Genomic DNA, 12029 nt, shown 5'->3' with positions numbered 1-12029 from the left:
TTAGTCTGACATCAAACTAACTTTTAAGTATTAAGTCCTATCTCTGTGCTATTCTGGGGATGCTCACAAACAGAAATTCAAGCTGCTGATGATTTGGTGGCATTCACAAGCTGTGTGTGCACCCATGGATTCTGAGTAAAGTCACTGCAGTCAGTACTTGTCCATGTTCACTGCAGAGGAGTTGGACTAGACATCCCTTGAAAGTCTCTTCCAACTCCAATAATTCTATGATTCTACAAACTTACTTATCTAGAGAGTGTTTGTTTTGATTGTGGTTACCATGCCTTCAGCTCATAACCCAGATATTTCAGTCAAAGACACATGTACCCCTATGCATCCTGCTGTTCCAGATTCCAAGGCTGGCCATGCTGTTGACTCTAGTGATAAAATGCATCACATCTCCAACATCTACCAGAAAAGCAGATAAGACGGCTCCTGCAAAGCAGCCCTCAAAACAAGTGCCTGCATATCCACTCTGGAAACCTCACATTTTTCATTAAACTGGTTGAAATCTGAGTATTCCGCTGAATTCAGAACAAAAGAGGAAGGCAATATCCCTCTGATAATGTCATAAATGGCTTGGCAGGAAGGGAACACCCAAAACATTTGATAACCAAGGCCAATTCACTTTTCTCATCTTCTCTGACAGTAACCTAAGCACAGAAACAGACTTGTGCATTTGACAGAAATAGAAGGTGGGAAACATTCTCACCAAGCCAACTGAAAATAATCAAAATAATGCTATTTCCCAGATGCAAGGCAAAGAAAGGCAGTGAAATCTCCATTTACAAGAGGTCTACATATTTCTTATAATAGTGCACACCAGTCTCAGTGGGAGGTACACGATTCACAGCTAACCATATATTCAACATTCAGGCGATATCAACTGACATACTAAAGAGTATACTTCACAGAAATTTAGTTCTTGGTATCATTACTTTCCTTTCAAAAGCTGAATTCATGAGCATCAAGTAGTGAAACATGCTGAATAGCTAAACAGCAAAAAATAGTTCTCTCAGCACAGGTAAAAGCACTCCCCGTTAGACAAGGAGCAGTCTGATCAGCTTGTCCTGAACACAAGCAAGTAATTTCTTGAGGAAAAAAACATCAACATGCAAGTTTCCAGTACCCACTTCACAACCACACACTGCTTATCAAAAAAATGGAATGCAAGCCAGAAAAATAATCTTGACATATAAATTATATAGAAACTGTGAAAAACATCTGCAGCAAGAAAATGGAAAAAGGGGATGGAAAAATCTTGCTACACCAACTATTGCTTTTGCTTTTCTAAGCTTATGGAATTGTAACTTTCAATAAAAACAGGTTAATATTAAATCCACTCCACCACTATGGTCAATTGGTTTTCCCTCGTTAACCATCTAGCTAATAGCTGCATGCAAATAATGGAGTGTTTCTTTCCTTGCATTAAACCACCTCCCAGAATGGCTTACAAGGCAATTGAAAGAGTAGAGGAAGTTTTGAAGAGGGGGGGAAAAAAAAAAAACAACTTAAAAAATATGTTCACTATTCAGGCTCCCAAAAGCATCAGCAAGACTAAAGAAGGCCAGACAGAGAGCCTAGAAAGGGAAAGCTCCTGTTTTCAAAGACAGATTCTCAAACTCTCTCAGCACCAGGTTTTTATGCCTAAAATAGGGTTAAAATTGCATGGAACTGTATCAGCACTTTGGGAGTACAAGTGTACCTAACACTCTTTATAAAATGTCATGTATGCAAACCATTTGAGAAATCACAAGAATCCACTCATCTGGGCTACCAGCATGTTCAATGGGTAGAATGATATGCAACCCCTCCTTTTATGATGAATCCAGTGGGAACCCAACATTTAGGTTTGGTGCAAAGAGAAGGTAGCCATTTGCTACAGTTTGGACTGGGAATGCATTCTTCCACCTATCAAAAAAAAAAAAAAGACACTCCTTTTGGAATAGTAGTAGGATCGTCACAAAGTAGACATCAGCTCCTATAATCTCTAGATGAATCACATTTTGAGCTAACTTTATGTTCTTTAACGAATCAATGGAAGAAAAGAAACACCTTCAATAAGCAACTCAGATCACCTATCTTCAGCTTGGGTGACCACAGGGAGACTAGACTACTCATCCAGCTTCTAGATGGCTAGGATGAAATTACATGAAACCATTCCAAATGAAAGCAACAGGTCTGGATCCCTCGTTCACTGCTGTCCTTTTACCTTTAGCTGACATGGCAGAAAAACTGAAACAAATATTTCTCCCATTACTCAAAAGAAAAGTAAAAAGACTCTAAGACAATTACTTCATATCAGAGTTAAGACAGCAAGTACTGCCTGCTTCCCAACTAGTTTTTGGGTTGCAGAACTGTTTCCACAAGCCTTCCAGAGCATGCAAAAAGCAATTACCTAACAGAATAGAATAGTTCAGTTGGAAGAAACCTTCAAGAGATCATCTAGTACAGCTGCCTGACCACTTGAGGACTGAACAAAAGTTAAGCCTCATTTCTCCACCTCTTTAGAGGGACTCAAAGCCCATTTTTAAAAATAAAACAATGACAAAGCAACTATCATAAAGCTATTACAAGGTTTATGGATAATTCTCACTTCATCAGGGGGAGTAGGTACATGGTTTAAATGCCGTAAATCACAGAATCTCATAATCACCAAGGTAAGGTTGGAAAAGACCTCCAAGATCATCCAAGTTCAACCATTCACCTAACACCAATACTTCTCCATGTCCCTCAGTACAAAATCTAAACATTTCTTGAACACCTCCTGGGATGGTGACTCCATCACCTCCCCAGACAGCCTGTTTCACTGTCTGACCACTCCTTCAGAGACAAAGAAAAAAAAAAAAAAATCCCAATATCTAACCTAAATCTCTCCTGGCACAACTTGAGGCCATTCCCTGTAGTGCTTTTGCTAGTTATGTGGGAGAAGAGGCCAATACCCAGTTTGTTACAAACTCTTTTAAAATAGTTGTAGAGTGCAATGCGGTCTCCCCTGAGCCTCTTCTTCTCCAGACTAAACAATCCCAGCTCCCTCAGCTGCTCCCCATAAGACTTGTGCTCCAGACCCTTCACAGTTTCATTGCCCTTCTCTGGACACACTCCAGAGCCTCTATGTCCTTCTTGGGGTGAGGGGCCTACAAGTGAACACAGTACTCAAGGTACAGCCTCACCAGAGCTGAGTACAGAGGGATGACCACTTCCCTGCCTCTGCTGGCAAAACTATTTCTGACAAAAGCCAGGATGCCATTGGCCTTCTTGGCCACCTGCTGGCTCATGTTCAGCTGAGCATCAACAAACACCACCAGGTCCATTTCTTCCACACAGTCTTCCAGGCGCTCTGCCCCAAGCTGTAGCGTTTCCTGTGGTGGTTGAGTCAAAAGTGAGGGACATGGCACATGGTCTTGTTGAATGTCATTCCAGTGGCCTAAGGCCAGTGATCCAGACTGTCCAGATCTCTCTAAAGGGCCTTCCTACACCGAGGATAAAAATGAAAAACGCTATATCTGTCATATAGTGCTCTATATCTGTCATCAAAGATAAAGTAATCTTTCTGCCTTTGTCTTTGGTCTGTCTTTTTTAGGAACTCATTTGCACCTCATTCACAAGGATTTGCTAAGTTTTACTTGGGTTCTAATGGTTAGAGTTTCCAGTATTATTTTTTTTTTTTAAACTTTTGGTTCTGCCAATCCCAGTAAATACTTTAAAAGACAAATTCTACACAAAATTAGTGCAGACTACACCAAAACCTCGTTTTCTTTCTCATGTTATTTTAATAGCAGCTTATCAAGAACAACTGCCAGAACTCTGCCTTGGGAAGAATGCAGCTGCACCATCCATGAATTAACATAACACCTATCCAACCATAGCAGCTCCTCCAAAGAGATTATGCCTTAAAGATTAGAAGGAGTCATTTTGCCAGTTTAGGTTTGAGTGTTTGGAGATGGTTTGCAATACTACTTGTTTGATTTAAAAATAGAAAGGAATGCCATCTGTAAAAGCCTCAAGTAGTAATTTAAAAAATTACAAAAACTATCAAATACTGCAGATTGTTATTAATTTTAACATAGAAGCTATCATGGCTCACTCATTTTCCTCTTTCCCCAAAAATTCTAGTACAACCAATACATACTAGAATAAACAGCAGGTGGAAGAATAGATATGGTTAGCTATATGTGCAGAAGCATCATGTCCTTCATTTTGTTGAAATTTGATTTCATTGCATTAGGTCACACTAAAACTGCAAGATCTCTGCCCAGAACTCAGACTGCTCAAGTCTCTTTGCTGAACAAGTTAGAGACTCTTGTTAGCTCATGGCACACAGAGAACACATAGACACCAAAAATCAATATTTATCATCCTTTTGCAAAATTGTTACTTACTGAATTCAGCTCAGTTCACACTTACCTTTATAAACAAACCAAACCCACAGATTTAATCAGACCTTGAAATCACCACTGGATCACTGGAAGTGCAACATGGTAACAATGCCAATTTGTAGAGTGCAACATGGTAAATGCCAATATTGATCCATACATACTTTAATTGCTATTTTAATGATACAATAAATCTATTGAAGCTTTTAAAGATTTTTTATTGTTATTATTATTATGGTTTTATAAACTTGTATAAAACCACCAAAGCACTTAAAAGAATCATGCTTTCTTGTGTAATACATAAAACTAGAATTATACTGTGCTTCTGAAAGTCTATCGTGCTGCTTTTGAAGTTATTTTTACAGATGGCACATTTGGAAAAAAAAAAAAAGCATGAATTTCTAGTGACTGCAATGCAACACTGCATCCAAAACAAATTGTTTCGTTACAACTAAGTTAAAGTGTGAGTGCATAACATAATAAACAATAGCAGTTGGGTCATTTTAATCTTAATTCCATATATAACAAAACTAACATTTGTGCTTTGTGAACTAAAATCCCATGGTATAAACATAAATTCCATTTTGTAAAAATCTCAACAAATTACTGTCTGAAAAGAAACACACAGCTAAAACAGGAGACCAAGTTTAAATGTACTCACTTTCCTCAAGAACTGCTATTTTAAGACTAGAATGACATAGAGACACAATAAGGCACAATGGGTGGTACAGACAAATGAATACAGTTGTCCATGAAACTTGTTCTCTTCCACAAATACTAAAATATGTACCGCTCAAGATAAATTTTCTCTTAAAAATGAAATACATCATTTTGTTACGAAAGTTCTATACAAAATTTTAAAATTTACACCATCTGAGCTGCCAAAAAAATTAAAAAAAAACAAAAACAAAAACAAAAAACCAAGAAAGTGTATCAATTTTCCACAAAACTAAATTTCTCACCAGCACGTCCAGCCACTGGGAAGAAGATATCCCAGCACTCTGGAAAAGAAAAGCATTATTTCCCCTGTGTTTATGACAAAAATATTGTGTTCTGCATACAGTAGTGTATTATACTTAAAAAACCATAGTACTATTAAAATTACAATATTGATTTGGAAATGATTGATTCACTGCCTGGATGAAATAAGGCACTTCCTTCCAGTGGGTAGTACTTTTCACATATATGGAGACGATGAATCAGGCTCTGGTTAAAAACAAAAAGGGGGCTCAGTGAGGTCCCAGGAGACGACAGGAACATTTCAACAGCAGGGGAAGACACAGGAGGTAAAACCTGGAGATGAAATTCTACACAGAAGTGGTCACTCTGTCAATGGCATTATTGACCTCGTTTTTGTTTGAATCCAGTCCTTTAGCAGCATTCATATCATTCCGTAAATTCTCCACTGTCTTTTTCATGTTCTTTAATTCTCCAGGGTGTGGAGTGGCTCGCCTTAGAAGTGTTCTCTAAAAATAAACAGTGCAATAAGTGGTTTTGCCTTTGTCTCTGAAAAACAACACACGCTTTCAAGGCTTTAGCATTTACATACAAAATACTACCTATTGACTTTTTTTCTTCATTTTCCCTCCTTGTCCTTTTCACAATACTATGCTTTTTTTTGAAAGTTATTTTCATAGCTGCTTGTTTGTGAAGACAAATAAAAGAGGTTTTAAGAACTATTTAAGAGCAAAAGTTTTCCCCTCTTGACCTACACATCTGAAAGCCACTCAAATGAAGTGCAATTACAACTTCTGAAGTAATGATTCTATCATAAGTATAGTTGGGATTTTTTTATTTTTTCAGAAATATCCAGGTGATATAAGATTGTATTTCAAAATAAAACAAAAAATCATGACCCAGCTGGTTTTGAAAAAATCCCACAGGATCATTCATACTAAGTACATGCATGCCACTGACATGTAAACTACAGGGGAACTGATGTCCCATCTATAAATAAGCAGATTGGTCAAGACTTCTTTAGAAATCACCACTCTCCCCAGAAAGGATCATAAGCCTCTTTTTTCCTTATAAAGGTTCTTGCCTCATGTCAGTCCACAATACCATGAATGAAAACAGCTATCATTAAGAACCCAGCCCGGTAGGGGCATTCTTAGGTAACACAGTTGTTAACAAGCATCATTCTGAACTTTCTTATTGGTTGGGCTTGCTTGGGCTAAGCAAGCATCTTATTTGGAAACTTAAATGTTCATTTCCCTACCAAGTAAGAATCTTTTGAGCCACTTTCCAAAGAAAGACCATGCTTATAGCATGCTACAATCCGGATAGCGCTCTGAAGTATGTCAGGCTGAGCACTAATGAGAACAACTAACAAGTTTTTAGAGCATTAAAGAAGCATGCCAAAACATTTGATTGAAGCATTCTTAATCTTTACAGAGATTTATACTTGTTAATAAAAGTTAGTAAAGTTAAAGATTAAGTTGCATTTTGATCTACAGGACATGCAGCGCCCAACTTAATGGAGAGGTCTTTAAGTACAGTGACAGATGTTCCCACATCCTTGGTTTAAGTGGGAAACTAATGAGCATAAACCTTGCTGTTCATGGACAGTAAGGTTATTTCAATGCAAATGGTGGAAAAGAATAAAAGAAGAAATGCAGAGAGAGACCAGAAATAGAAATGAGAGAGAAACAATGTAGCTGGGTAGCAAACTTAGCGGAGACGCATGCCTGCGTGCTGGAATCCTAAATTAGATTCTATATACTTTCAGGCAGTAAAGCTTCACAGATGCAGAGGAAGATCCTATCTTGTTTCTGGAAAGCTGGAGAGAAAGCATCCTGAGGAAACACAGGAAAAGAAAGCAAAACAAAGACTGCCCTGCATCAGAACTTAAATTTATATTCAAAGCAAAACAAAAAGGAGGAAAAAAAAAAGAAGCATTTCATGTCAATATGAAAAGTTTCAGCAGTCAATATGAACAGTTTCTACAATGAGTACGACCAAAATGCATGCAGTCACAGCTGAAACATTTACAGCAAAACAGCTCAGATCCTTTTCACACTTTCGTGTTAAGATGGCAGTGCCTGCAGGTGTCCAAAGCCTTGGAAAACATACCATTTCATTATCCTCTTCATCTTTTTCATCTTCTAAGAAGCGAATTGCACTGACTCTGTTCACTGCCCGTTCGTTCCATGTCTCATCTGACATTTCATTTACCAAACTCTCCAACGCACCACATCGTGGCAGGTTATCTGCTAGAACAGCAACACAACTGAAGATTCACAGAAAGTCTGAAACATCAGCATGCTACAAGCGTCAATAACTGCAATATCCAATCAACTTCCAATCCAGATATGCAACTGTCTGTGTATGTATTTTAGACAAAAAAACAGAACTAGCATCAATTTTCTTTTATCAAGTACACATAATAAGTAGTTTCCATATAAACAAGAAATTTCTGTACTTGGACTGTTTCACATTTGTGATGGTTTTACAATCGGAATACATAACTTAATGTACTTGCCATTATATGTTTGTGTTTCAGATTAGATTTGCTACTTGTTAGCCAGTTACCTAAATGGCCTTCCATATCACAATATCATTACTTTTTACGAGTCCTTCCTTTTACTGTTGCTAGACGCACGCGTCCAACAATCTTAATTCCAAGTCTTCTATTCCTGAAGCCATAAGAAGAAATTTTTGGAGAAGGCGAGATTTTCTACTAGTCAAGCCTTTAGAGAGACATTCTGTCTCCATTACTCCTCTAGAGGTAACTAATTTTCTCATAATCTAAAGAGGTTGATTCATTTATTTATTTTAATTCTTAATGTAATTTGTACTACCATAAAACCCTGAAATCCACACACAACAGCCATTTCCACACTTCAACTGTTAAAACAGATCCTATTTGCTCCAGCTCCACAGTACTGAAAGACTGAATTACCGTCATCTAAGCACAGTCACCCATAACACAGATATAACACAGCTCAGCTCTTCTCAGGCTCCCTTTGTACCCAGTGGAGAGCAATCCATGTGGTTTATTCTAAAAGTTGATTCTGAGACAGGATACATTACTCTCCAACGATTACAGAAAGAGTTTAAATATTTGGTGCAGGTAAATCCCCTTCAATGTTCACATACCGCTATAAAATTTTGGAAGACAAATAACATCCAGAAGCCACTGGAACAGCAAACAGTGAAGACGAGTTTACAGTTCCACTTGACCAAGAGGCAAGCACAAAGTGTAAATGCAACTTAAAACTATGCTTCATGTTTGGTGAAGAATACAAATTACTGTAAAGTGGATCAGCTTGAAAGAAACTTAGGGCGCTAAGAAGTAAAACATCCACTGCTTATTACTGGCAATTTCAATTATTTTTCTGGCAAAGAGACTGTAGCAGGAAGACCAACCATTTTCACCATGTATATATGTGCAATTTAAAATGCATATACAATGTATGCAAATATGGACTCCATTACTTGGTCACTGGCAAACCTCAGAACTAATTAAGCCATCCTCCTCCAGGTCTGTATTTCATATATTGTAACCGCTGGCATTTTACTGTCATTAACATTCCCAATCAAGTTTGCAAGTCTTCTGAAACCTAGCACAATTACCAAAAAATAATTAAAAGTAAAAATTGAACAGGACTGTGCTCAGTAGAGCTGACGCACAGATTTCAAAAAGCCTGATTTACAAACCTTTACAGAACAGAAAACACAGTAAACAAAGAAGTATTTCTATATGTAATCAAAAACTCACTCCAAGCATTTACCTTGGCAATCGGGCTCAGAAGGCATTTGAGGAAGTAATACACATGTTAAAATCTTTTCTCCTGTTTCAGGGTCTGTGTCAGTCTGAAACGTCAGCAAAGGTTGGGACTGGTTATCAGACAACCACAAAGCCTTCAGCTTTAAGGTGGTCAGTGAGAGGGGAAGATACGTCAGCCTAGTTAAAAAAAAAAAAGGAAAAAGTCAAGGTAACCTCTGGGAGACTTATGAGTCAACTTCATGAGCATCTATTCAGTACACAGCTTGGAGATGGAACAAACTGGAGTGAGGTTAATGCCTCTAATTCAAGGCATTAGAGTATTCATCAACTCGAACTATTCTATTCTTTTAAAAAGAACCCACAGCTTAATTCCCTGTAGCTATGAATAAGCTAAAATAATGCTGAGCTTTTTTTACTGTAGTAAAATGCCCTGGGATGCAGATTGCTGCTCCTGCTCTGGAACCTCAAATACACAACTGCCACAACAGAAGTGCTTATGAAGTAATTACATTGCACAGATGAGGTGCCACTTGTCTTTCATTTATTTTCTTTCACTTACGTTCTTGCTAAGCAACTGCATTTATTTGCTGGTTTATGCTTCAACCGGATCCCTTCTGCACTTTGATTTCTGAAGCATATCAGCTAAGATTCATGAGAAGCAGCATAGCGAAAGTTGCATTATTTGCCACACATGCTAATATCCCTAAGATACTCAGTATTAGTGTTACTTCACATTAAGGCAGGCAGTTTCTGCTGAAGCTCTACAAAATTGTCTAGGTTATCAGGTTTAATTCACAAATACAGATCCAGAGGGGTTTTTAAATCCTATCCTTTCCTTAAGTGAAAGCAATCCAGAATACCTTTACACTAAAACACACGATTTACGCTCCTTTGTGCCAGATGGGAAGATTACTTGGACATTTTCAACGGTAACGCTAACACTACAGTCATAATTGTCTTTTTGCAACTTCATTATTAGACTGAACGTTGTCTGTCATCAGAAAGAATGATGTAAAACCAGCAAAAGAACATGACACAAAAATCTTACCTGTTTCCAGCAACATCCAGGACATGGAGTTCAGTGGCTTGTGAAATTTCAGAGGGAATTCGAGATAATCTGTTGTCACGTACAGAAAACACATTAAGACTGCAGCATCCCCCAATCTATATTAGAAAGGAGAAAAAGAAAGACTTTTTGTTGCAGTAATGTAATATAAACAATGGCACGCAGTACGGGTCACGTAAGATGTCATTGTACATTCAAGTTACAACGCCTGCCAGACACTTCACCCAGAGGAACAGACTGCAAACAAGTGTTAACTTAAAAGAAGCCTGACCTGAGGACAGTATGCTATAGCTGTTTCTTAAACAGCTTTATTTGAGAATAATGTGTACCTTTACAAACAGGTCAGGCTCTACCTACCCTTTTATCACCTTCCAAGCCAGGCAGAAGTCAGTAACCAGCCACTTTGCTGACTACCCTCAGAAAAAACACTAGCTTTAACATTCAACATTTTTGAACTCAGTGTTTACATACTAATTCTCTTTCTTTCCTCATGCTAACTTTATATGCAAGCAAGTGCAGTGAGGCTCTAAGCAATACTGAATCAAATAAATAAACCAATCAACTCCTGACATTTATTGAATCAACAAAGAGTGATGAAAAGTTCACAAAAAGTAGAAAGCTTTATGAGTAACATCTTTGGTGTCCTGTTCTGTTAGAAGCATCTAATTACAGAATAACTCCCATCTGATCTGGCCAATTCAATCTAATTTCCTGTCTCTACCAATTTATCCAAACATAGGTATCTTCATTCCCAAGCTAATTTTGGGGCGTAAAGGATGAGAGTTCAGTTTTACCCTTAAAGTATCTGTAATTTACATCAAAGGTATTTCTCAGAAAAATAAAGCTTTTATATTAAATTAAAAGAAAACATTCCACCTTTTTGTTCCAGATGATTAATGCTACTTCCATAAACATCAAGATAATTCATTTTAGCAGCTTGAAAGCTGTTTTAAGTAACTCTTTGTTTCTAGTCACAAAGAAAAACCTACCTTTATTTGCTTATCTTACATAGCCTCAAAAAGCTCTACAGCTTATTTCTCAGTTACAAAATTCATGAGCAGGAAAAAAGAAAAAAAAACAACAACAACAAAAAAGCGATTTCTTCCCTTATTCCAAATATCACCATCAAAATATTGAAAGCTGTTTGAAGCTTTCTAGTTAAGCAGACTTCGATCTGAAGTATAGACAGCAAACATACTAGAAAACCTCATTTGAAAAATTAGTGACTTCTATAGTAACATACATGTAAGAAGGTTCTTTTCTTACAGTGCAGGCAACACCTCATTTAACCTTGGTCTCAAGTAACCAATTCTGGGCTAGGATTGTCTATATATTCTTGTTAACTGTCAGTTCTGACTCTGCAAAATCCACAACTCAGTTCCAAAACAAAGTTTTAGATTACAGACATATCACAAAAGCTTTTGCAGTAGACAAAGTAAAAATAATTTCAATTTAACCTGTGTTATTTACCAAGCAAAAAAATGCATTTTAGAAAGGGTGCCACCATGAGTTCGAAGACAAACAAAATGAGCATTCATACCCCACTCAACTTCCTCTATATTTCAAGTACATTTTAATGGAAGAAGGCAGCCATGAGCTGCTCATGGCTTCTGATTCACAAGCTGCTTACTGTGCAAAGTTACAGCACAATATTCTGTTGACAAAACAAAATCTGTGTTGGTTTCCCTTAAATCACTGCCACCTATGATGCAGCTATGATGCAGTCCTCACAAGAGGACCAGCCTTTCAGCGTCCATACGTACATTAGGAGCAGCAATCCTGTTAGCTATTTTAGCTTGTGAATCAAAGCCCTTAGAAACCAATGCTCAAATCACACGCAAACCTTTTTTGTACAAAA

General features: G+C 37.5%; 1 protein-coding gene across 4 annotated transcripts in view; it reads right to left on the bottom strand.

Annotated features, from left to right (window-relative positions):
- Nucleotides 1-5305: 5305 nt before the first annotated feature.
- Nucleotides 5306-12029, bottom strand: part of LRRC1 (leucine rich repeat containing 1) — a 62599-nt gene continuing 55875 nt past the window's right edge. For 3 of the 4 annotated variants that reach the window (XM_052676860.1, XM_052676880.1, XM_052676884.1), the window contains exons 11-14: nt 10154-10269; nt 9110-9282; nt 7449-7588; nt 5306-5842 (exon numbers count right to left, since the gene is read on the bottom strand). In XM_052676860.1, coding sequence (XP_052532820.1) covers nt 5684-5842; nt 7449-7588; nt 9110-9282; nt 10154-10269 — 588 coding nt within the window. In that variant the 3' untranslated portion in view covers nt 5306-5683. The remainder of the gene's footprint in view (nt 5843-7448; nt 7589-9109; nt 9283-10153; nt 10270-12029) is intronic. The other variant, XM_052676871.1, reaches the window with a different exon arrangement.

Source organism: Tympanuchus pallidicinctus, unplaced genomic scaffold (genome assembly GCF_026119805.1).
Source record: "Tympanuchus pallidicinctus isolate F22 unplaced genomic scaffold, pur_lepc_1.0 scaffold1, whole genome shotgun sequence".
Classification (NCBI taxonomy): Eukaryota; Metazoa; Chordata; class Aves; order Galliformes; family Phasianidae; genus Tympanuchus; species Tympanuchus pallidicinctus.
The sequence above is the reverse complement of the archived record's forward strand: the minus strand, read 5'-3'. Positions and strand labels throughout refer to the sequence as shown.